Genomic DNA, 24816 nt, shown 5'->3' on the forward strand with positions numbered 1-24816 from the left:
TGCCCAGGGGGAGATGGTGCTCGGACTCTGCCATCGGTCAGGGCGCGTGGCCCCCATGGGATTTCACAGCATCTGTGGCGGGACTGAATTGTGTCCCCCCAGTCCACACGTTCAATCCCGGAACCCCCCCTCTGCCCCCCCCCCCCCCCCCCCGCCCCGTGTGAGTGTGTTCGGAGGAAGGGCTGTCAGGAGGTAATTAAGGTTAAGAGAGGGTCGAGGGGGCTGGGTGCCTGCCCCGGGGTGGGGGGGGGGGGAGGAGCCTGCAGAGGACCCCCCCCCCCCCCCGGGGCAGGGGCAGGGCAGAGTTTTATTCAGGTCCACAGTTTGGGTGCTTAGTAAGGCCAGAGACTTAGGACAGCCCTGCCACATGAATGAATGAATGCTTGAATGAAGAGCGACAGGTTCTCAGGAAGGAGAGGGCTACCTGAGGGGCTCAGAGCTTAGGGAGTCCAGCGGATGTGTCACCCGTGGAGCAGGCTCCCAGGGCCAGGCGGGATGAACCAGGAAGCAGATGGTTCTGTGAAAGCCAGATGACTGAGGCTGCAAGCCGGGCGTGGGAGACCCCTGAATGGCTTGGGACAGATGTCCTGGTTAGAGTGGGGACGTGTGTGTGTGTGGGGGGAAACCCGGCCGCTGCCTCACGTTCTGGGGGTCTGGGTAGACCACAAGGCATAGGGCAGAGTTCTAGAGCCACGGCTCGGCTCCCTTGACTGGCTGGGACTCCCTGGGAAGGTCATGATCATGACCTTCGCAGAGGCCCCGAGGTCACTCGTGCCGGAGTCGGCTGCAGATCCCTTTCTTACTCTGGGCTCCCCTCGAAACCGGCCGGCGACAGGTGCACTGTTGCTCGATAACTGGGTCGGAGCAGAATCCCCTGGTGGGGCGGATACGGCCTCCAAACGTGCCTCTTTTTTGGTGGCAGCAGGGACAACGTGTAAGTTGTCCCTCATCTTGGAAGGGATGTCTCCGCGCCTCCAAAGCCCCACACCCTAAACGCCTCCCCAGTGAGTCACGCCCCTGGCAGGCGTGTGTCTTACCAGGTACTTGCGCCTTCTGGCCGACGACCGCGATGTCATCCGTGTGCAGGACCGGCGGGACGCCGTGCAGGATGGCTAGGTGACCACGGGCGACCCCCGGCTGCACGTCCTTCCCTGTGAGTGCGGCCTGCTTCGCTCCTGATGCTACTCGGAAAGAACACATTCACCAGATCGACAGCCACGCGCCCAGGGCCCAGGGCTGTTGATCTGTCCTCGCGAAGATGCCGGCACAGCATCTGCCGTTGAAGTTACCGAATAGCCACCAGGACCCGTGTGGTTTTTGCAGGGACTGTGCTGGTGAGTTCAGCGGGGACAGGAGGGGGCCGCCTCCCTGTATCATCGAAGCCTTTGCCATTCCCCTGGGGCTGCCCGTTGCCTCTGATTCATAGACTCAGCCGGGAGCTGAGGGCATTTCTAAGGGTTTCTACTAGGCCTCTCCCACCGTGATGGTCCCGGCATGCACTGGAGAGCTTCCTCTGGGAAAACGAGGCTCGTGGGTCTCTCCTCCTTCCGGGTCCTGGACGGAGGCGGCCTCGGTCACCGGCTGACCCTGATACACAGCAGTACACGGTCAGCGTCTGGCAACAACACCTGGTCTTCACCGAGTTAACTTCCGTGTTGTGTTTCTATTGACAACAAGTGACCCTGGTCTTCCGTTTCAGCTGCCGATTTACAGCTTTTGTTTCTGGCCCAGGTCTTACCGAAACACCTGATCAGATTGAAAGAGACCGCGTGGAGGGCGGGGGAGGGTGTGGGGAGCTGGGTCAGGCCCTACAGGACCAGCTGTCCCGCTCTCTGGCGCCCCCTGCGGGCCGCGTCCTGTGGGTCCCGCGCCCTCACTTGGGCTGGTCTGCTGTTCAGGTTTGGGGGCGCCAACGGACTGCCCCCTCTGCACCGGGCGCCTCCGCCCACGCCCCCGGGGGTCCAGAGACGAACCGGGGACGCGGCCGTGCCCTCCGAGGGCTCCCGGGGGGACAGCAGTGCAGCTGCCCCTGGGCCGGGCTCAGCGGGGAGCCAGTGGGGACCCCTCCCAGGGCACCGGGGCCTCAGCCCGGAGCTGTGCCTGCAGGTGGGCTGTGGAGTGTTGGGACACGGCGACAAGCTTCCGCGAGGACCGCCTAACGTCCGTGCCCTGACCTCAGCACCCTGACCTGTTTCATCCTGACCTCCACACCCTGAGCGCAGTGTCCCAACCTGTGCGCCCTGACCTCTGCTCCCTGACCTGCATACCCTGACCTCCACGCTCCGACCTCGTCGCCCTGACCTGCGCACCTTCACCTCCACGCCCTGACCTCCGCTGCGTGACCTTGGCGCGCTAAGCTGCGCACCTGACCCGGGCTCCCTGAGCTGTTCCGACTTAACACGACGGGCCTGCAGTACCTCCTTACGGCCACACGGGGGCGGAGGGGCGGAGGGGCGTGGCCAGCAAGGCCGGCGGCGGGACCCGATCCCCGGACACCTGGGCGCTGCGCCCCCAGGGGCTGGATTCTGCCGTCGCCGACTCCAGCTTCTCCGTGGAGCCTAAGGGGCTACAGAGACCGCTCACGTTGGTGTGCAGGTGTGCCCACCCCCAGAGAGGCGTTTGGGGGTGCGGGTGGCGGAGGGCGCGCCCTCTCCGTCTGTTAGGTTTCGGTCCCCACACTCGGGAGGCCAGGGGCATCGGTCGTTTGCTCGCTGCATGCTCCCAATGCCGGGGACAGCGCCCGACAGCCCATTCGCTGAAATGTCTGCACCAAGCCGGCGGAGTCAACCAACCGGGGACACGAAGTGGGAAACGAGGTAGGTTACAGAGCCCCATCTTTGCACCCGGTTCCTCCAGACACCCGCGGTCTCGAGGTTTGCTGCTGGGACAGCCGCACGTGGCCTCTGGCATTGCAGGATTCCCCCCTGCCAGGAAGGGGGGTGAATCAGGGCCCAGAGGAAAACACCAAAGGTCCCTGCTCCTCGCGCTGGGTTTGAAGTCCTGACTTCGTGTTTCTGAGTGGTGTTAAATGCGCCCAGACATCCCCACCTTCCTTCGCTGCGCCCCCCCCCCCCCCGTGGGACTCTGCTACAACAGGTGCTGGGGTCGGGGTCTTGCGGCCTGCCCCCCTCCGCCTGCTCCCCCCCCCCCAACCTGTCCTGACCTAGGTGTTTGCTGTGGCTCCTCGGCTTGGATCAGGTTCCCTCCGAGCAGAGCTCCAGTCGCCGGCATTCGGCTTCCGAAGATTCCTCCTCTCTCGGAACACGCCGCCTTTGGGGCCTGGCTACCTGCTCTGAACGCCTGCCTCGTTGCTTCCTCTTCTCCCGTTTCCATGAGCCAGGCTCTTGCTCTCTGTGCAAGAATCTTCTCTGGGCTCTCTGCCCCTGGGAGCCAACACCGGGGCCGGGGCACAGGTCCGCCTGACCGCACCACGCATGGCTAAGTGGTTTTCCACCCCTGCTGGTGCCCAGCACACGGTTTGAACGGTGCCCCACAAAGGCACGTCTGCTTCCTCCTCTCGGGGAGTTACAACGCCGCAAACTGCGTGACTAAGGGTCTGGATGATGCGCTGGGCCCTACAGGCAGACACGCCCTGGGGACACATGCAGGGATCGCAGCCCAGCTGTCCCTCACGGGCCCCAGGGCTCTGCCGCCTTTATTTCAGTCACTTTGTAGCTTTTCTCTTTTTCAAACCTTAGTAAGGTGTGATTCAGTCTTTTCGAGTGTAAACGTCCGAGGGGCGGGGCTCCTGCCTTCGCCTGCGCCTCTGTCAGCGGGGAGCCCCCCCCCAGCCTCCGCAGGACACGCTCTCTTGCTCCTGGGCTGTCCCCAGGTTAGGCTGTCTTACTTTCCCTGACTGCCGTGGCCAAGCACCACAGCTGGGTGGCCTAGAACAACAGAAATTTACTTTTTCGTGGTCCTGGCGCCCCCAGGGAGAGTCCTTCGCAGGCTCCCCCCGCTTCTGGAGGCCCCCGCGCTCCCTGGCCTGCGGACACATCACTCCTGTGCCTCTGTCTCCTCCTCTCTCCTAGGGACACCAGTCATTGCAGTCAGGGCCCACCCTCCTCCAGTCTGACCTTGACCTAGTGACGTCTGCAAATACCCTGGTTTTTTAATAGGACTGCATTTCGAGTTTCCGAGTGGACATGATTTGGAGAGGACACCATTCCAAACCCTGTGCGTCCGGGAACGGGACCGGGGAGCCCCTGTGCACCTGTTCCCCAGCAGGAGGAGGCCACACCACCAGGATCCTTTCCTGAAGTCTCCTTTCTGCTTCAGGTGGCTGGAGTCGGCCCAGAGTGTCACTGACCCAGGCCCGGGCTGAGCCCACGGGGACGGGCGTGATGTGGGATGGCACACAGCAAGCAGGGTGTGGGATGGGCGAGGGTCCGGCATTGGTGCCGCCTCCCAGCGGGTACAGAACACCCACGTGGGAGCCACGAGACCCCTGGACGCCTGCATCCACGCCTCTTCCTGCGGGCCGGGGCCCCCGGCGGTGCGGCCAGGGCGTCACGGGCTCCCATTCCTCCCCTGTGCCCCACACCTGCAGCATTAGTCGCAGCCCGTGGATGTGTCCCGGGGACGTGCTGGGTGTCCTCCTGGATGCCAGACTGTCCTCCCCTTCCTTCCTCTCCCCGGGGCGGGGGAGGGCCGGGCAGACCCTGCACGGTCACGCTCTCATGTGGGCCGGACGCGGAGGCCCGCTCCTGCCACCTTCTCCCTGTGACGACTCCGAGAGGCCACCGCATCACCGCCGCCAGCTCCGGCCGCCTGGCCTCCTCCCTCTTGCCTTGAGCCCATCTCAGACCTCCTTCTTCTTCTAAGAGATTTTTGAAAATTAACGTCGATTTACTTAGGGCATCGCGAGGTCCGTAGGAATACTGTGCACGGGAGGTCGTTGCCACAGGCACAGATGTCCTCACTTCCAGCGTCTGTCATTAGAGTGCTACGATTGTTACTGCCCGCGGACACCGTGGAGACCATCTTACTGGGCGCACAGCGCTGTGCACCCCGGGGGCCCTGACAACGTCGAAGGGACGCGTCTAGCACCACACCCCACCTTCCAGTGACATTCCCCAGCACGCGGGCTCCCGTCCGGCCCCGGCAGCCCTCGGGGATGGCTGCACGCAGACCGTCCTGTACACAAGGTCCCCTCCCAGGCCCTCCTCCCACTTTGTATACCAATGGCACCTGTAACTTGCAACAGCAGTTTTGTTTTGTTTTGTTTTTTCTCTAGTAAAACAAAAAGCTGGAGGGGCTCCTGGGCGGCTCAGCCACTTAAGGGTCCAACTTCGGCTCAGGTCATGATCTTGCAGCTCGTGAGTTCGAGCCCCGCGTCAGGCTCTGGGCTGATGGCTCGGAGCCTGGAGCCTGTTTCCGATTCTGTGTCTCCCTCTCTCTCTGCCCCTCCCCCGTTCATGCTCTGTCTCTCTCTGTCCCAAAAATAAAATAAAATAAGATAAAAAAAAAAAAAAGAAAGGCATATGCAGCTGCGTGATGCCAAAACCAAAGTGTGCTGTTCGGGGGGCTCTGTGGGGAATAAAACTAGACAGAAAAGCAGCAGAAGTCAGGATTGGGGGACTCCAACCAGACGTCCCCAAGGTGAGGTGTTTCCGAGTCCGTGTGAGCCTTGTGTGGGGGTGGGGAGACCTGTGCGGGCCCCACTCGGGGTCCAGTGTCCCTGACCGTCTGTCCCCTCCTCACCTGCAGCCTCGGGGCTGTGTGGGCGGAGAGGGCCCTTGGGGCCAGTTCGGTCCATGGGGGACCTCAGCCTCCCATTCCAGGCCCTGGGCTCAAGACCCAAGCAGGGCGAGGACGACACCAGGTGGGTGCTTGTCTCCGGTCCCTCTCGTCACGGACTCATCCGTGCTCTATTTGTCTATTCTCCCAGTAGCACATCACCTCCTGGGGGACGGGGTCTCCAAAAGACGAGGTCCGTGTCAGGTGGCTGAGACTATGACCACGGCCAGCTGACAAAGGTGACCCACACCAGCCGGCACCCCAAGTTCAACATCAGGCTGTCTGTTTTGGGCCCACGGACCCCGCCCTGCTGAACCCTGGGGCCCGTGTGAGGCTCTCCCAACGCCTCCACCTGCTCTAGGGCTCCCAAGCCTTTCCTGTCCAGGGTCCCCCTCGTGGTCCCCGCCAGGCAGGACCTGTGCTTGTCGCTAGATCTCCCACACCTGGAGGAGCAGCCACGGAGGAAAGCCCAGGCTCAGAGAGGCTGGAGATTTGCTCCGGGTCCCACGGCATTAATTTCTGAGGCGGGGCGAGCGCCTCTCCCGGGACCTGCCTGCCTGCACCCCTAGCAGCCTCCTCGACTGAGTGCACGTGTGGCCAGGAGGCTGGAGGCCCGGAGTGGAAGAGGCTTCCTGCCTGGACTTTTCTTCCCTCTTCCCCTCCCCTCTGGACACAGCGCCAGGGTTCTGGTCGGGGGTGGGGGGCTAGCCCCCGCATCGCCCAAACCGCGGTACATCACTGTCTCCATTGTCTGTACTTTTCTGTCTATGAGACAGGATGCTGGCTTCCCATTTCTGGAAGATAAGTGTTTACAATCCCAGGTCTTACCGAAACACCTGATCAGATTGAAAGAGACCGCGTGGAGGGCGGGGGAGGGTGTGGGGAGCTGGGTCAGGCCCTACAGGACCAGCTGTCCCGCTCTCTGGCGCCCCCTGCGGGCCGCGTCCTGTGGGTCCCGCGCCCTCACTTGGGCTGGTCTGCTGTTCAGGTTTGGGGGCGCCAACGGACTGCCCCCTCTGCACCGGGCGCCTCCGCCCACGCCCCCGGGGGTCCAGAGACGAACCGGGGACGCGGCCGTGCCCTCCGAGGGCTCCCGGGGGGACAGCAGTGCAGCTGCCCCTGGGCCGGGCTCAGCGGGGAGCCAGTGGGGACCCCTCCCAGGGCACCGGGGCCTCAGCCCGGAGCTGTGCCTGCAGGTGGGCTGTGGAGTGTTGGGACACGGGGACAGTGACAGGTCCTGGGGATGCTAACGGCCCCGCAGATGGAGGGATGCACCCATGTCCCCTCCCCCTCTAGGGCATCCGGAGGCTGGCGACCGAGGGGCAGGCCAGCAGACAGAAGGCACAAATGTGGGCCGGCGGCCTGGTTTCCCTTCCTCGCTCTCTCTTCTCCAGGGGCCCGGGGGAGGCGACAGGTACCAGCAGCAGCCCGGCTGTGGGCATTTGGCCCAGGCCTCCTGTCATGACCAGTCACCATCCCAGAGGCCACCGTGGGCTCAGGGGCGCAGGGCAGGGCCTGCTCCATCGCGGGGTCCTCCCCCCAAGCCCACAACGCCTTTCTTTGCTGGCAGGTGGGGAGACGTGCGAGTCCGCCGTGGCCCTGTGGCGTCCCCCCCAAACGAGTCATGCACCCCCACCCTGTGGAAAGCAGGCTCGGCCACAAGGCCTGTCCAGGCCACAGGGAGGAACGGAAGTAAGGCCCGTGGCCTGGGAGCGGAAGCTTTCAGAGGCAGCTCCCACTTACCTTCCTGCAGCCGCGGGATGAGGCTGTCAGCGGCAACTTCTGGAGGGAGGGCACGCGGGGGCTGGCAGGCCTCCAACATGTCCTCTGCCCGCTGGCCAGCCCTTTCCTTCAGTCTCCAGGGACAGCTGGCCTTGGCCGAGCCCCTTCCCTGTGACTGTGGCCGCCCGTGGCCTCCCCTGCTGGATCCTGTCTCCCCTCCCTCCCCATCCGGCACTGGCTCCCAGGCACTTCCTGCGTGCTGACTCCCCCTGGGAGCGGGCTTCCCCAAGCCCGGCGGCACCTGCAGCGGCCCCGGGTCCCCCAGCACTGACAAAGGGCACGTGCAGTGGCCCAGCGGTACCCGGGGAGCCGGCCGGTGTGCAGCCGCGGCCATGAGACGTCAGCTGTTCGAGAGATCGGGGACGACAGGGACTGTGGGGCCAAGGTGCGTGGCACCATCACTAAGCCGGCGGAGGCTCTAGGAAAAGACAACGAAAAGCTGAGGGTGATTAACTGGCGATCGTGGGCTGGCCGTGACGGCAGGTGGCGCTCGGTGCCCAGGGTGGGGCGAAGGAAGCGGGCTCCAGCAGAGCGGGCACCCCCTTGGGCACAGCCGCTGGCCGAGGCAGGTCCTGCACGCGGGACGTGACATCTGGGCAGGTGACCGGCTGCAGAGTGGCCCCCTGTCGCCCAGCCCACACCCTCTGCGGGTTCAGACCCCGGGATTATCTACCCCGGGATGCGAGGGCCCAGGAGACGGTGCTAGAAACTCAGCAGAGCCCGTGGTCCACGGGGCGGCTCGGGGGACACACGGTTCACCAAAGCCCTGGGGTTTGTGCTGGGCCCTGGCATCGTGAGACACAGCGTGGGGCTCTCCTCTGCCTGCCGGGCGGCCGGTGAGAGACACCGTCCCCCGACAGGCTTGCCGGTGGCACCAGGCCCATGGACCCGCCTACAGTCATTTGGCTGCTCTCCAAAACGAGAACAGACATAGCCGGCGCTTGGCGCCAACCCACGTGGGTTCCTGGGCCTGTGGGAACGAGGGCCGTATGTCCGTGGCACAGAGGACACTCTGTGTGAGGACGAGGGCCCCCTCCAGGACACAGGGCACGTCCTCATCAATGACCTTCCTGTGGGCCGCGTGCCCACAAGCTGGATCAATGGATCTGAGAGCACGGACGGCCCAGGCTGCCGGATCTGCTGTGATCCGGGCGGGAACCCGGTTTCCCATCCCCGCGCCTGGTCCCAGAGGACACCTCAAGACTCCTGCTGGGCAGCTACAGCTGTGCCTTGTCTCCTCGGGCTCCTGTACCAAGGCGCCGACCGGCAAGAAGCAGAGACCCCATCCGCCCGTCCTGGCAGCACATGTCAGCGTCCTGTGGCCACCGCACAAACTGCCATAGACTGGGGTGCCTAGGGCAACAGAACTTTATTCTCGGCGTTGTGGAGGCCGGAAGGCAGAAGCCAGGGGTCAGCAGGCTGGCTCCTTCTGGGAGGCTCAGAGGAAACTCTGTTCCAGGCCTCTCCCGGCTTCTGTCTGGCTTTCAGAGCAGGATGCCAAGCTCTGCCATCACACGGTCATCCTGTGCCCGCGTCCAGGGCTTCCTCCTCTTCCCGTGAGGACAAAGTCATACGGGATCGGGGCCCACGCCCATGACCTCACCCAAACGTGATCACATCTGCAACACGTGTTTCCTTTTTTTTTTTTTGAAATTTATTGTCAAATTGGTTTCCATGCAACACCCAGTACTCATCCCAACAGGTGCCCTCCTCAATGCCCATCACCCACCCCCCATCAACCCTCAGTTTGTTCTCAGTTTTTAAGAGTCTCTTATGTTTTGGCTCCCTCCCTCTCTAACCTTTTTTTTCCCCCTTCCCCTCCCCCATGGTCTTCTGTTAAGTTTCTCAGGATCCACATAAGAGTGAAAACATACGGTATCTGTCTTTCTCTGTATGACTTATCGCACTTAGCAGAACACTCTCCAGTGCCATCCACGTTGCTACAGATGGCCAGATTTCATTCTTTCTCATTGCCAAGTAGTATTCCATTGTATACATAAACCACAACTTCTTTACCCATTCATCAGTGGATGGACATTTAGGCTCTTTCCATAATTTGGCTATTGTTGAAAGTGCTGCTCTAAACATTGGGGTACAAGTGCCCCTATGCATCAGCACTCCTGTATCCCTTGGGTCAATTCCTAGCAGTGCTATTGCTGGGTCATAGGGTAGGTCTAGTTTTAATTTTTTGAGGAACCTCCACCCTGTTTTCCAGAGCGGCTGCACCATGCAACACGTGTTTCCAGTAAAGCTCCCATTCACGTGTGCCAGGGGTGAGGACTTCGGCCGCCACCCCAACCTGTCACGGCGAGGACAAGGTGAGCCCAGCTGGCGCTTCTCAGGCCGGCGGCCCCCGCTTGGTAGCCCTCCAGGTGATGAGAAGGAGTGAGACGGGGAGATGGGGCAGATACAGTGGGACGTCAGCTGGGCTCGGGGTCTCCCCGTGTGTGGGAGGCCACAGATCCGGGTACCCGGAGACAGGAGCGGCTGGAGGGAGGCCAGGTCGTGCGCCGGCCGGGACGTGGTCCCCTCTGGTCATTGTCTTGAGCTGGGCTGACCCCATCTCCGCTGGCTGGGGTGACATCACAGACAATTATAGGTCCTGGGGAGACTAGCTGGGGAAGGATGGGGGGGATGGGGTGGCTGGACCTTTACAGCGAGTGGCTCACGGCCTTTTGGGATCCCCAGGGTCAGGCGGGATGGGAAGTTTCTGGAACAGACATCAGAAACTGGATCCTTCCATCAGGCAGGCGGTTCTGTGTTTGACTCAGACCCGTGCCACATCCCAGCTGGACTCTGGCCACTAGTCGGAGGGCACATGGGGGTGGTCACATCATGGGGGAAGAACTCAGGCTCGCTGAGGTTGGGTGAGCCACAAGGGGCTGGGCTCCTCTGTTGCTGAGGCGGGAGCTGTGAGTCCCGCGGACACTGGAGGGCTCTCCCGGCCCGCAGGCTTGGGGGCCCAGACTCCTGCAAGGGAGTCCTGCGTCCTGGAGCTGGATGGGCTGGACTTTTAGTCGCATGGCCAGATCCTGGGAGAGAGGACGTGGGGGAACCGAGTGGACCGCAGGAGGGTGAGGGGGCCTCCGACCCCACCCGGCGTGGGCCATCCCCAATGCAGCCCCTTAAACTGCTGGATTTCTCCCTCCCTGAGGCTGAGGACTCAGTCCCAGGAAGGCCAGTCCCACCTGGGACCTGGAGGTGCCTGGGGACCTCGCTTGCCCCGCCCCCTTCGGAAGCATCTATCTACAAGTTGCGGCTCCAGGGGGTGAGGTCCACTCCCTCCCTTCCCCACCCCTCTGTCCAGGACCTGGGTCCCGGGAGCAGGAAGGCCCCTCAGCATCTGGCCCCAGGGACAAGGTGCCTGAGGCTCAGGGCAGGAGACACCGTGTGGTGGGGATCTTCGGCCCGGGTTGTGAGCGGCGGGGGTGGGGGGTTGGTGAGCTCTGGCCACGGGGATGTTCCTGCGGTCCGTGCCCTTAGTCCCTGCCTCGCGGAGCAGTCCCCAAACAGGCCACAGGGGAAGAGCCTGCTGACCCCGAAGGCCCTCGGGGGCGCCTTGGAATTACAGGCCAAGACCCCATTACACCGTGGAGGACCTGAACCCCAGAGGGGCCCGGTCAGCGGGTGCAGACCTCCACCGTGGGGCGGCCGCGGCCCGCAGAGACCTGCGGGCTGCCCAGAGGGAAGAGGCGCCCTGAGGCCGGGCCCCCACCCCCCACAGCCCTCGTGGCGGTCTGCCCGGGCGGGGGTGGGGGGAGGAGGAGGCCCGGGTGGGACCGGCTTGCTGACAAGGGACAGCGGGGGCCGCCTCGGCCATCTCTGCACTCGCCGAAGCCGCCTTCCGCGACGTCACGTGACCTGCAGTGCCGCGGCGCCCACGCGAGGGCAGCCACGTGCTCCCCGGGAAAGGGGCGGGGTCGGGACCCTGGAAGAACAGGGGCCACGTGGGATCCGCCCCGCCGCCTCCTGCCCGCGCTGGACGGGGACCCGGGCCGCCCCCCCCCCCCCCCCCCCCCCCCCCGTGGACTCCAGCCTGGGCCGAGCGGCTCAGCCGGAGTGCTGACCTTTCAGGATCCTTCTAAACATCTGGGCGAGGCTGTGTGTGCAGGTGTGTACGTGCGTGCGCGTGAAGGTGCGCCTGTGCCTATGAACAGGTCTGTACGTGCATACGTGCACGTTCATGTGTGTATGCGTGGGCACGCTTGTTGGCATATACGTCCCTGCTTCTGTCAGCCTTGAAGAGAGGGGCAGGTGGGTGGCAGGGCCACGTGGGTGGGTGATCACGTGTAACCCATGGCCTCTTGGAGGGCTTGCACTTTTTAAAAACATTTTCGCACTGAATCATCCAATGTGTCCCCTAGATAGTTCCAGAACAGGTGGGGTCTCCTCCCCAATGACGCCTTCGCTCCTCGGTTCTGAGGGAGACCCTACTTGCACACCTAGGCACCTGTGATAGGTCCCTTTGGGCACCTGCGGGCCCAGGGCCTTTTGGGGTGCCTCCTGCCCAGAATTCTGGGGTCCTTGGGGCACTGTTTGAAGACCGGCTTGAGAGGAAACGAAGAAGGCGGTCTAGGTCCCCCTGAGGCTGCCCCTGGGGTTTCTTGCTCCCCGTGGGCCGGACCAGCACCTCCCTCCTGCGGGGCATGAGTCGGCGTGGGCTGCAGCCGGGACACCTGGGTTTGGGACTTGGCCAGGACGGTGGCCAGTGTCGCAGGCGGTACAAGATGCTGGAATCAGGGGCAAAGCCTCTAAGGCGGCTGTTAAAACCCACAGCTAATGAAAAAGTAAGAAATCTCAGTAGAGAAATAAAAACTAAATAAATAAAAGATAAACTTATTAGAAGATAAACCTCTCTTCCCCAGACGAGCTCATTCCAACGGACTCCTGTCCCTTTCCCCAATCTTTCCTTTGTCGGTGGTTTCTGCTGTGAGGGTTGTCTGTGATTTTTGGATGTATTTTCCACCTGTTTCCAGTATCACGTTTGTTTATTTTTAAGATTTTATTTTTAAGTCATCTCTACACCCAACGTGGGGATGGAACTCACGACCCCGAGATCAAGGGTCATATGCTCCACTGCCTGAGCCAGCCGGGTGACCCTCATGGTCTAAATTATAAATTCGTATGATTTAATTTTATTCATGCTTGTGTATAACTGCTGAGTCACCAAATTCCTGAAAACTGACAACTGGGGTTTGTCTGGCTGCCCCCACGTCCCCCCAACTTCCCGGGGGGTCTGAGGCCAGGGAGGGGGGACCCGGCCTGGCCAGCGGCAGGGTGCTCACGGCCTCCTCGGCCCCCGGCTCTACCTCCGTGGCTGTTGTGTCCTTTTCTCAGTGAAATCAGCAGGCGTGTCCCTGGGCCTTAAACGGGTCACCCAGAGCGCTGCGCTGAGCAGAGATTTCAAGTGTGAGTCATGACTGCCGGGCAGACAACATGCCCTGCTGGCCACTTACAGGCATTCGACCGGAGGGGGTGACCCTGGGGACGAGAAGCAGCGAGCCCGGCCAGCCTGCGGCGGGTGTGGGGGCAGGGGGAGGGGCTAGGGGTGTCCGCACCCCATCCGGGCTGTTCCCGCCTGGTCTCTGACCCCACACCCCCCACCTTCGGGCTGGGGGAGGCTACTGCAAACCCCACGGCAAGGAGAACGAACGTCACTCCCTGTCCTGAGCGGGGCACTGGCTTCTCTCGTGGGCTCTCGGGCTGCCCTGAGCCCATATGGCTCCTTGGTGGCTGTGATGCCAGGGGCCTGGGGCCAGGCTCAGGTTGGGTGAGGCTCAGGGCTGCCCCGGGTCTGATTAGCCTGTTTGAACGCCGTGTCCGGGGGAAGGCGGTCTCTGCAAGGGACACGGCACCGGGTCTGGGGATCTCCCATCTTAAGGCTTCAGGGGGGATCTCGGCGACAGGAGGCTGTGAATACCCACCTACCTTCCCTCTGATGGGTCACACGTGTCACACGACTGTCTTACACGTCACATAAGAGTGGACTGTGAGCTGGCTGAGAACCCAATCTCAGGGTTCTCAGGGGCTGTCATGCGTACATAGGGCCCTGTGAAGGAGCCCCAGGCAGGGTGGAGCACAGGGGGTGCCCAGGGAACCTGCCCTCCGCACCCCTGCTCCGACACACCGAGTTCCCAACCAGTACCGTGAGCCTTTCTCTCCATCCCCTCCCCCCACCAGGACGGGTTCCCTCCACCCTTCATCGGGCACAGCAGGGCCGCCTCGGGGCCTTGGGTGGGAGAAGACAGATGTCCTCATCCCCACCTGCAAGCCTGCCATCCCCAAGGGTGTCCTTTTGTCCTGAGGACAACTGATGACCCCCAACAGAAGCCTAGTCTGCACACGTCCCCGGGTCCCTGGTCAGTCCCTGCTTTGTTTCTTCACTGTGTTTCTCGCCACCTCCAATGACCCTTTTCTGCAGCCCAGACCAGGGCAGACCCTCTGCCCGTTTTATGCGTTGTGTTCTCACGGCCCTGTGACTGGCACGGCGCCGGGCTCAGTAAATGTTTGTTGAGTGACTGAAAGACCAGTCATTAGCTCTGGTCCCAGGAAGGGGAAGGGGAGACACGCGCTGTCCTCCGCCAGCTTTACCCCGGGAGGGGGTCAAGCTGCAGCTGGGGAACCGGTGCGCAGAGGCATCGAGGGCCGCGGTGCTGACTCGGAACCCAACTAGCCCCAGTGATGCTTAGCCCAGTGTGGACACTGGCCAGAGTCAGTCTGACGGAGCCACTTGGGAGGATGCGCGGGCCCACCACAGTCCTGATCTGTAGTAAGGGCGTCCCTCCCCGCCGTCCCTCCCCGGTAGGGCCCGGTACCGTTGGCCCTGTGTCGTCCTGGGGTGCTTTTGGAAAATCTCATCAGAGCCCCTGAAAAGGCCCATTTGGGATTTACACGGGAATCACGTTGAATCTACAGGTGTTAACGCCTCCATGACACGTCGCCCTTCTCTCCAAGGCGGCGGCTCATGTCTCTACCGGTTCGGGGCTCTCCAGAAGTACACCCGAAGAGCTCACACGTGTTCCAAACGGAGCACCCAGCGAATGAGTAAACGCCGTGTGGTCTGTGCAGGGGACTGTTGATTCAGCCTCGAGAAGGGGGGATAGTGACGCTCGCTCCAACACAGATAAACCCCGAGGACCATATCGACACGCACCAGGCACACACCACAGGACACAGGTCCCTGGAGCCATCAGATCACAGGCACGGGAAGCAGATGGCAGGAGCCAGCGCGCCAGTTCTGTGAGATGAGGAAGTTCCGGACGGGGATGGTGGGGACGGGTGTGTGCTGTGAATATATTTAGGGCCACGGAACAGCGTGCTCAAAACGTTTAAGGTGAATTTTACGTTATGTGTATTTTACCATGACAAACACTTAGAGAAAAATCCTAATAATTTACTATGATGTACCTAGTTCTAGAATTACTTTTTAAGATTTTATTTAATTACTTACTTACTTATCTACTTACAGTGACAGAGCTCACACGAGCAGGGGAGGGGCAGAGAGGGAGAGAGCGAATCCCAAGCAGACTCTACACTCGGCCCAGAGCCCGACACGGGGCTCGATCCCAAGACCCTGGGATCGTGACCTGAGCCGAAATGGAGAGTCAGAGGCTCAACCGACTGAGGCACCCAGGCACCCCTCTTCGAGTGTGTTTTGATGAGTGGGTTTTTCAATGCTGACACACTCCCGACTTGCCAAAAACGCTTTTCAACGAATCATGCTACAGGTGGTCTCTAGCATTTATCTGCCTGTAATACCTTTTTCCACCCTTTTCCCCTTGACTTTTGCTTCTGTCTTGCAAACAGTGTATCACCTGGATGTGTGTGTTTTAATAGCCAACCCACCTTCAGAACCGGACTTTTGGCCACTAAGTGCTGTCCCTCTGTGTTTATTACGATCACTGATGCGCTCAGGCTGATTTCTACCACGCGAGCGTATTATATTTTATATTGGTCCACTAGCCCCGTGTTTGTTCCTTCTTCTCCCTCCCTTCCCTGTCTTCTAGAACAGACGCGTGCGGGAAGATGAGATCGTGTCCGCGCCATCCGCACCTCGTATCTCCGGCTCTCACTTTCCTGATTCCGTTGTGTTGATATCTGAACTGTTGATTCTGGGTTACTGTGGATACGGCTTCTCTCGGTCTTCGACGCTATCTTTTTGAAAAGGATGGCGGTAACCTTTGTCACGATATTTGATTTCTTTCGCTGAATTTATCTCTTGCAACATTTTCCCTTACGAGTCTTATCTCAACCGTCACAGAGAGTATCAGAGGTTTGAGATGCTGCGTTACCGAGGATATCCTTAGGTTGCCCTTGAAGGGCAGTTTGCTCGGTTCTAAATGATTTTTTTTTCCTTGCCTTTACTGACACGCAGAATGGTGAGTGCGTGCCTGTGTCTCCGGCCTGGCCCCCGCCTCGTGGTCGGGGTGGGCAGGAGCACCCAGAGGTGCCCACCCATCACCCACGGCTTCCTCCGGGGCTGCCCGAGTCACATTTTCACACGAAACTCATCAGATGTGTCCCCTGGGGCTCAAAGTGGAACTATCCAGGCGGGAGGGTCTCCTCGTAAGACACCTTCATCCGCAGGGAAGACCCTGCTTGCGTTTCTAGGCTCCGTGTCTGGCCACACCTGCAGGCTCTAGGCCCAAGGCCTTTTCCGGGGTCCCCTGCCTCTTCTGGGCGGCCCTGCTGAAGGGAGCCGAGAGCCAGGGCCCGACAGATGACGAGAGTGGGCGCGTCGCCCCCCGTGGCCTCCCTGACCTGCCCCGGGGCTCCACGGTGCCCCACCCCATGCTCCGGCCCTGCCTGTCTACGGTCAGCCTGAGCAGAAAAGGACCGGGCCGCTATCTCCTGCCCTGAGGTTGGGACTGGGGTTCCTCACCCCTTCTTCGGGGCTGCGTGGGCCTCCCAGCACCTCCCCGTCTCCGGAGCTCAGCGGTGATGCAGCCTGGGCTGGGCCCGGGGCCCGGGGTCACTGCTTCATCGACTCGGGGGCCTCGGGGAGTGGCTGAGGTCAGCGGAGCGCGGGCCTCCCGGAGGGTCTCCAACACAAGTTTCCCGGTGGCCTGGGGACCCGGGCCCCGACGCCCCCTCACTTCCCCTTGCCTGGGTGAGCAGGGAGGCCCAGACACTCCACGGAAGAGAGACCGAGTTGTTGGGAAGTACAAGCCCGGCTGGGGCACCGTCTGTGAATCGTAGATAGAGCGAAGGGATCCCCACAGGAGCACGACCGAACTGGTCCTGAGATGTCCCAGCCCAGCGGCACGGCTCGGAGCAAAGCCCCCCACGCCCACTCATGGGGCAGTTTTTTTCTCCCTCCTGGGGGCTGGAGGACGGGGATCCAGGCGGGGCAGGGCCGGCTCCTCTGAGGCCCTCTCCTGGGCCCCTCGCCTTGTCCCTCTGTGCCTGTCTGTATCCCCGTTGCCTCTTACAAGGACTCAGCCAGAGTGGATTAGGGCCTGCCCCTGTGGCCCTGATTTACCTAAATCGCCTGTGTAAAGACCCCATCTCCAGGTATAGTCACGTCCCGCGGTGCTGGGGACCGGCCCTTCGACATGTGAATTGCGGGGGACACAGCTCAGGCCGTAACAGGGGCCCTCTCCGGCGGAACCCACGGAGCCCTCCCCTCTGTGGGGAACCGGAGGGACATCTCTGTCCCTCCCGAGTCCCCTGTCAGACGCACACACCTGTCCCCACACACCGTTAGCAGAACCGTCTCTAAACCTCAGGCTCTCCTAGAAGGTGGCCGGCAGCTAAGAGGTGACGCCGAGGCTGAGGGCAGATGGCTTCAAGTTCATCTCTGTCTCAGCCTCAAAGCACCTTCCTGAGACAGCAGCCGGGACGGGCTGTCTCTTCACGGAAGGTCTCACTCTCTCCAGACACCACATTCGTGACTGTGTCCTTCACGATGGGACCTGCCCCCACGGTGTGGCCCAGGGGGTTTCCTCCCCGCCTGCTCTGCCTGGCTGGCAGAAGGTGGCAAGGCTGTGCCCTGTTTCGCCACAGAGTGTCCCTCCCCCCCCCGGGGGAGGGCTGACCCACTCTGGTCACTTCCTGTGTTGTTAGGATAAATGGGGGCCAGGGAGGGATGCCCAGGGAAGGGGCCGCCGTGGAGAAAGCTGCATCTGAGCTCTTCCCCTCGGGTCCCCTGCAGATGCTGTGGCTACTGTTTCTGACTCTCCCCTTCCCGGGGGGCGCTGTGCCCGTGACCCCTGGTGAGTCCGGATCCCCTCCAACGTGCTCAGGGCTCCCAGAAGTAGCCCAGGGGTTGTGGGGACTGTCCCTTTGGGAAAAGCTTCCCTTGTCCCTTCCTGAACTCTGAGGTCATTGTCTGGGCCCCTGATGGCCCCTCAACTTGTTCCGCAGCCCCCAGCCCAGGACAAGACTCGGTGGGCATCGTGGGGGGCTGCGATGTCTCAGGCTGGAGGTATCCGTGGCAGGTCAGCCTGAGGTTCTACAACATGGGGCTTGGCCTGTGGCAGCACGAATGCGGGGGCTCCCTCATCCACCCCCAGTGGGTGCTGACGGCTGCCCACTGTGTTGAGCCGTGAGTTGTGTGTCACCGTCCCCGTGGCTGGGTGCAAGCTGGGTGGGGGGGTGCCATGGGCAGGGTCCTGCTGCTTTGGGCGGGCTTCCTGGGGCCCCCTCCCAGCTCTGCGTGCCCCCTGCCGCCCCCCCCCCTGAGAAGCCCTGGGCCCCTTCTCCCCCAGGGAGGACTTGGAAGCTTGTGCCTTCAGGGTCCAAGTCGGGCAGCTGAGACTCTATGACCACGACCAGCTGCGCAAGGTGGCCGAGATCATCCGCCACCCCAAGTTCAACGCGAGCCTGTCCGCCCAGGGGGACGCGGACATCGCCCTGCTGAGACTGGAGGAGCCCGTGATGCTCTCTGAGCATGCCAACCTGGTCTCCCTCCCGCCTGCCTCCCTACGGGTCCCCTCAAGGAAGATGTGCTGGGTGACCGGCTGGGGTGACATCGCGGACAACTGTAGGTATTGGGGAGACTAGCTGGGGAAGGATGGGGGGATGGGGTGGCTGGGCCTTTAAAGAGAGTGGCTCACTGCACGGGCCTTTTGGGATCCCCAGGGTCAGGCGGATGCTGGGGTTCTGGGCAGGAAGTTTCTGGAACAGACGTCAGGAACTGGACGCTCGCCCCGGGGCAGGCGGTTCCGTGTTTGACTCCGGCCCCTGCCGTATCCGAGCTGGACTCTGGCCACCACGGTCGGAGGGCGCACGGGGGCGGTCATGTCACGGGGGACGAACTCAGGCTCGCTGAGTTCGGGTGACCCACAAGGTGTGGGGCTCCTCTGTCGCTGAGGCGGAGTTTCCCCGCAGGAGCTGTGAGTCCCGCCGACACTGGAGGGCTCTCCTGGGGCCTGTCCTCGGGCTCGGGGGCCCAGACTCCGGCGAGGGAGTCCTGCGTCCTGGAGCTGCGTGGGCATCTGGACAGAGGCCCCGGGCACAGAGGACGTGGGCTGTACCCGCGGGGGCTGGTGCTGGGCCCCGGGGTCCGGCCTGGCAGTGGGGGGCGGCCCAGCACACGGCGGGGTGTGCGCGCGTGGCCGGGAAGAAGGCCAGCCCGGTTCTGACGCGGCGCCTCCCCGCAGCGCCTCTGCCCCCCCCCTACCACCTGCAGGAGGTGGAGGTCCCCGTGGTGGGGAACGAGGAGTGTAACCGCCACTATCAGAACTCTTCGGACAGCAGCGATCAGGTCATCAAGGCCGACATGCTCTGTGCGGGCAGTGAGGGCCGGGACTCCTGCCAGGTGAGGCTCCCGGCTGCCCTGGCCTCTTCCCCTGCCCCCTTCCCGCCAGTCCCCGGGCCGTGGGGACGCGGGGAGCCCGGGCTGAGGGCCTTCTCTCCCCGCAGCTGGACTCCGGGGGCCCCCTGGTGTGCCGCTGGAACTGCACCTGGTTCCAGGTGGGGATCGTGAGCTGGGGCCACCAGTGCGGTCATCGCGACTTCCCCGGGGTGTACACGCGAGTGACGAGCTACGTGCCCTGGATCTGCCGGCACGTCCCTCTGTCCCCCGCACCCTAGAAGGGACAGACCCCCGAAGTCCCTGGTCTCGGCACCACGTTTCGCTGCGGGGTTGGGGGGAGCAGGGGAGCGGCTCCTCGAGGGGAGTCCGGCGTGGGAAAAAGCCCAGGAATCACAGGGGACGGCTTGCGATTGGAGTCTCATTAAACGCTCTGGGAGAACCGCCCAAGGCCGCGTCTGTACTTGACTGTGGTGCGTCTGCGGCTCTGGCTGGGGGGGGGGGGGGAGGGGCGCTGGCCAGGCCTGCCTGTCGGGGTCCCTGGCGCTGGCATCTGCGGGCCAGGCAGAGAGGAGAGGGGTGGCTCCCGGGGGCCCCGAAAGAATGTCAGGGGATGATGCGCTGCTTTCGGGGCTGGGGGGCTTCGGTCCTAGATCTCTCTTCCTCCCTCCTCCCTCCCCCCGCTGGCACGAGGCTCAGGATCCAGCGGGAGGCCCTGGGGGGGTCCTCCTCCGCCCCTCTGCTCCTTCAGAATGCCCTGCACTCCTGGACGGTGTCGGGCCTTTCTACAGACCATTTCCTCCCTTTCTGGCACCAGATCCTTTCCTGGATTTTCAATGTCCCATCTGACAAATCAAAACGTCTCTTTCCTTCATTCTGATAATGTGTCCCGAAAGCCTCGGTCCCCTAAGGTCCTCCCTGCGGGGATGACATCAGGCCGCCAGGTTGCCCCGCGAGGACAGCTTCACCAGGAAAACGGGGGTCTCCTTTGTCACCTCTGGGTTTTCTGGCCGTGATGGTGACGGGACAGCTGTTCCCCGCCCCCAACACCTGTCCATCAGGGTCCTGAATGCTCGGACCTACAGCAAGGAAGTCCCACATCAGGGGCCCCCCAGGCTGCGCCCCGTCCTGTCCTGCACTGCTCCGCTCCAGAAACCTCAGCTCTGTCCCTCCCTGCCAACCCCAGCTGCCTTAAAAAACAAACAAACAAACAAACAAACACAAAACACCAAATAAACATGGAACTGAAAAATTTTTAAAGAGCTCAGAGCTTTCATTTTCTGACGAATTTGTAGCTGACGAACCAGGACACGAGTGCCTGGAGAAGCCACCCAGACATCGGTGTCCATAAACGAGTTGGGGTCTCCCGGGCACCCCTCCCTGCACTGGGGACGCGGGGGTCTTAAAAGGGACAGCCATGGGGCGCCTGGGTGGCGCAGTCGGTTAAGCGTCCGACTTCAGCCAGGTCACGATCTCGCGGTCCGTGAGTTCGAGCCCCGCGTCGGGCTCTGGGCTGATGGCTCAGAGCCTGGAGCCTGTTTCCGATTCTGTGTCTCCCTCTCTCTCTGCCCCTCCCCCGTTCATACTCTGTCTCTCTCTGTCCCAAAAATAAATAAATGTTGGAAAAAAAAAAAAAATTTAAAAAAGAAAAAAAAAAAAAAAAGGGACAGCCACCGGGCGTGTAGTAGGACCATTCTGGGATCATCCATCAGATGGGGGCCCAGCGTCCAGCCCCTCCTGAGTTCGGGGGTCCCTTCTTAGGGGTCGGCCGGTGCTTCCCCATCCCCTCATCGTGGTTCGGCCACGTGACCGGGTGGGACCATGGCAGGGACCCAGCTGTGCCGGCAGCAGGGAGGCTGAGGGCGGACGAGGGCGCGGGTGAGAGGTCGGCTGTGGTGACGGGGTCGGGGGGCAGCCCCTCATGCCCAAGCGTCCCACCCTGCCCCCTCCGCCCAGGTTTCAGGGCCCAGCAGGGACCCACCGGGCTCCAGATGACTGGACCCTCCCCCAGCCGCGGCACCCTCGTCCCGCAAACCTCCGCCAGACCCCGGTGCTGAGACTGGGGAGCCTCGTCCTGTGCTGGCCCAGCGTGTGTCCAGTCCTGGGAAGAGGGAGGAGGCCTCCACGCAGGTCGTGCCGGGTCCCCACGGAGGTTGCTGCACCCATGGCCCTCGCCAGCTGGGGCCAGGTTACGGGACCTCTTGTGGGGCTGCCTGGGGAGCTGGTGGTCCCGCGAGGGGTCGGAGGGCAGGTGTAGACCCAGGGCCTGGGCCTGCAGAACGAAGCTCCCCCCTTACCCTTCGGATCTGCACCCCCAGGACGGCCTTTCTTGACCCTGGGCACCCGCTATCACCCCAGGAGGCCCGATTCACCCCCGGATGGGCCTGTGTCCACTCTGGCTGCTGGGTTCCCGGCGCCTGGCCCTGGGCCAGCAACAGTGGGTTCTCTGCAGGTGCTCGTGCCCTGACCACTAGTGGGGGGGGGGGGGCTTGCCCCCAGGTTCCCCGCTCTTGGCCCACCCACTTCCTGGGCTTGCAGGATAAAGGGGCTCCGAGGCCCCAGGGGCAGAAGGGAGAGGACCCAGAAGGGTGAGGACATAGCCCAGACCCCTGCCCTCTTCATCCCAGACGCGGGGGACCTGGCCCTGGTGTCCCGACTCCAGCCGCCCCCTCTCCCCCCGCAGATGCTGTGGCTGCTGTTCGTGACCCTCCCCTGCCTGGGGGGCTCTGTGTCCGTGACCCCTGGTGAGTGCCTACCCCATGCAGTGCTCCCGTCGTCCTGAAACCCATCGGTGACCTCGGGCCTGCCCTGACCTGGAGTGGGACAGGGTGGTGACCCTTGGGGGACACTGAGTGTGGGAGGCTGTGCTTAGCCCCAGGCGGCGGCCTCTGGGTCCCTGACGGCTCCCCCCTGCGCTTCCCCAGGGCCTGGCCTGGGGCCCGAGCTGGTGGGCACTGACAGGGACCATGACATCCCTGCCGGGAAGTGGCCATGGCAGGTCAGCCTGAGGGTCTTCAACGAAGAGTGTGACCGGTGGCAGCACGAATGTGGCGGCTCCCTCATCCACCCCCAGTGGGTGCTGACCGCGGCCCACTGCGTTGGACTGTGGGTGACTCTGGCCGCCCCCTTGGCAGGGGAGGGGGCGGGAGGGGAGCAGGCAGAGGGCCGGGGCGGTGTGAGGGGACAGTGTCCTGGGCCAGGAGACTCCGGGTCTGGGTGGCTCTGGGGGCGTCAGGGGGAGCCTTCAGGCTCTGAGCCCCTGGAGACAGTCCTGCTGGGGGGGTGGGGGTGACCAGGTGCCCGCCCCCACCCGGCTTCCTGGAGAAGCTCTTGGTCTCTCTCCCAGGGAGCCACAGAAATACAGGGTCCAAATGGGGCAGCTGAGACTCTATGACCACGGCCAGCTGCACAAGGTGGCCGAGATCGTCCGCCACCCCAAGTTCAACGTGAGCCTGTCTGCCTGGGGGGGCGCGGACATCGCCCTGCTGAGACTGGAGGCACCCGTGACGCTTTCCCAGCACGTGAACCCCGTCAGCCTTGCTCCTGATTCACTGGTGCTCAGCCCCGGAACAAAGTGCTGGGTGACCGGTTGGGGCACCTTTGGGGCTCACGGTAAGACCGGGGGGGGGGGGCCAGAGGAGGGACAAGGCAGAGGACACGGGGGTGGGGTGGGGACCGCACGGCCCACGGCCTCGGTCAGTGGGGGAACATGCCCGTCACAGATGGGCCGGCCGGACTACTGGCCACCCGCCCCCGGCCCGGCCTCAGGAGGCATCTGAGAACGTCCTTGTTTAAACTTGGACAACAGCCTCCGGGCGAGGGGTCACTGCTCCTGCAGCTGGGAACCCAGGGACTCGGGACTCATCCTGCTGGGAGGGGTTCACTGCTGTGCTTCCCGGGGAGACCACCTTCCCTTGCTTCCCTCCCTGCCCGTTTACCCAGGCTGTTTGCACACGGGAGGTTAAGACGGGGAAACTGAGGCCGGGGTGAAGGAGGCCCCGGGCTCAGGATCACATGATGGTCCTGGGAGGGCCTCCCTCCCCACCCTGGCTCGTGTCACTGGCCGGCTGCGGGGGGGTGGGGGGACCCGCAGGCTGAGAGTGAGGGTGTGGCTTCCTCTGGCACCACCCCGCTCGGCGACCACCAAACACGCCAGGGAACCGCGTGGCTCCCGGACCCCAAAGATCCCTCAAAACCCGTCCCAGCTCTTTCTGGGGTCTGGCTGTGAGCGTCCTTTCTGGGCCCCCAGCCCCTGGCGTGGCCCCGCTCTGTTGACGTGCCAGAATGTCGCGGCTTGGCCTCTTGGTTGTGAGTAAAGTAGCAAAGTCTTCAAAACCCCCACCGTGTGACCGCCAGTCGGGACAGGGACCTCAGTGTGGCTCGTTGGTTTCCGCATGGCCTTTCTCTCGTGTACCCAAGCCTGGCCTCTGATTTCATGGAGTGGCTTCTGGATACGCGACAACGAACTGGCCATGATTCCCGTCCCTTTTTCCATCGAAGCGATGGTGTGACGCGTGGCTCCGAGAGGAGGGACCCAGGGGAGCGTGACCTGGCGCCCCGGGGGTGGGGCGTGAGCCCCTGGAGCCGCCCTCTCTCACCCAGCCCCTCCCGCAGCCCTGCCATCCCCAGCCCACCGCCTGCAGGAGGCGGAGGTCCCCATCGTGGAGAACCAGGTCTGCGAGAAGATCTACCGCCAGGGGTCACCTGCTGGAGGCCACGGCGGTGTCATCAAGAAGGACATGCTGTGTGCGGGGAGGAGGGGAAGGGGTTCCCGCCAGGTGAGACTCGGGCCCGCCCCTGCCCTCCGTTTCAGGGCTTCTGGGTGTTGCAGTGGGGCGCCCTGCGGCCGACTGACCTGTGAGTCCCCCTTACAGGGTGACGCGGGGGGCCCCCTGGTCTGTTCCTGGCTGGACGTGTGGATCCAAGTGGGAGTGCTGAGCTGGGGCATGGCCTCCGGGCACATCGACTATCCTGCTGTCTACACCCGCGTGACGACCTACTCATCCTGGATCTACCAGCACGTCCCCCTGTGGCCTTGACGGGCCTGTGTGGCCGAGGAGCCAGCCACCCCTGCCACCCCCCCATTCGGCACCACCGTCTCCCAGGTGCCCTGTCCCCTCGGTGCCCTGTCCTTCTCTGACTTTGGGGCCCAAGAGGCAGAGGAGGGGCTGGGAAGCTGGTGTCTCCTTGACAGCGGGCATGTTGGGTGAGAAGCGTCAGGGACCTCCCTCCTCCCCGCTGTCTGCTGTCCTATTAAACTGTGTGCAAAGCAGCCTCCAGGATTTCTGCATGTACTTGACCGCGGTGGGGAGGGGGTACTTCCTGGTGGAGGTGCCAAGGCTCTGAAAGCTTCAGGAACAACCTGGACCAATTGTATCTGCTGGCAGGGCGAGTGGCTGAGCCGGGGAGGCCCCGTGGTTACTGCCCTGCCCTGGGTGGGGTCTGTTTCCAGGAGGCCACATTCTAGACCCCTCCTGCGGCTCGGCCTCCCTCCCCAGCCTCGTCCCCCCAATCCTCAGGGATGAGACCAAGGTCCCCTC

General features: G+C 63.0%; 2 protein-coding genes and 1 long non-coding RNA gene across 4 annotated transcripts in view; all 3 read left to right on the forward strand.

The window, feature by feature from the left end:
- Positions 1–10197, forward strand: part of LOC123588709 — a 26758-nt gene extending 16561 nt beyond the window's left edge. Inside the window, exons 3-4 of the long non-coding RNA XR_006707984.1 lie at positions 3871–3882; positions 10183–10197. This is a non-coding gene — a long non-coding RNA (uncharacterized LOC123588709). The remainder of the gene's footprint in view (positions 1–3870; positions 3883–10182) is intronic.
- Positions 10198–17623: 7426 nt separating this feature from the next.
- LOC123589001 (mastin-like) lies at positions 17624–19723 on the forward strand. Of its 2 annotated transcripts, none has more exons than XM_045460555.1 (5): positions 17624–17735; positions 17961–18067; positions 18231–18505; positions 19125–19282; positions 19387–19723. In XM_045460555.1, exons 2-5 carry the CDS (start codon positions 17982–17984, stop codon positions 19555–19557), a joined length of 690 nt encoding a protein of 229 aa, XP_045316511.1. In that variant the 5' UTR covers positions 17624–17735; positions 17961–17981; the 3' UTR covers positions 19558–19723. The 2 variants fall into 2 exon arrangements, with proteins under 2 accessions (XP_045316511.1, XP_045316510.1); XM_045460554.1 differs by having other exon boundaries at positions 17627–17735; positions 17887–18067.
- Positions 19724–21959: 2236 nt separating this feature from the next.
- Positions 21960–24548, forward strand: LOC123589003 (mastin-like). The gene is made up of 5 exons (XM_045460557.1): positions 21960–22020; positions 22201–22381; positions 22623–22888; positions 23891–24054; positions 24151–24548. The coding sequence occupies exons 1-5, from the start codon at positions 21960–21962 to the stop codon at positions 24313–24315; spliced, it is 837 nt and encodes a 278-aa protein (XP_045316513.1). The 3' UTR covers positions 24316–24548.
- Positions 24549–24816: the final 268 nt, after the last annotated feature.

Source organism: Leopardus geoffroyi, chromosome E3 (assembly GCF_018350155.1).
Source record: "Leopardus geoffroyi isolate Oge1 chromosome E3, O.geoffroyi_Oge1_pat1.0, whole genome shotgun sequence".
Taxonomy (NCBI): Eukaryota; Metazoa; Chordata; class Mammalia; order Carnivora; family Felidae; genus Leopardus; species Leopardus geoffroyi.

What these genes read in the sequence shown, in the direction of transcription:
- LOC123589003 (XM_045460557.1), top strand. Translation starts at nt 21,960, where the DNA reads ATGCTGTGGCTGCTGTTCGTGACCCTCCCCTGCCTGGGGGGCTCTGTG. An exon ending in CTCTGTGTCCGTGACCCCTG is followed by an intron (nt 22,021 to 22,200) that starts GTGAGTGCCTAC and finishes GCGCTTCCCCAG; the next exon opens with GGCCTGGCCTGGGGCCCGAG. An exon ending in GCGGCCCACTGCGTTGGACT is followed by an intron (nt 22,382 to 22,622) that starts GTGGGTGACTCT and finishes TCTCTCTCCCAG; the next exon opens with GGAGCCACAGAAATACAGGG.
- LOC123589001 (XM_045460554.1), top strand. Translation starts at nt 17,675, where the DNA reads ATGCTGTGGCTACTGTTTCTGACTCTCCCCTTCCCGGGGGGCGCTGTG. An exon ending in GGGTGACATCGCGGACAACT is followed by an intron (nt 18,506 to 19,124) that starts GTAGGTATTGGG and finishes GCCTCCCCGCAG; the next exon opens with CGCCTCTGCCCCCCCCCTAC. An exon ending in AGGGCCGGGACTCCTGCCAG is followed by an intron (nt 19,283 to 19,386) that starts GTGAGGCTCCCG and finishes CTCTCCCCGCAG; the next exon opens with CTGGACTCCGGGGGCCCCCT.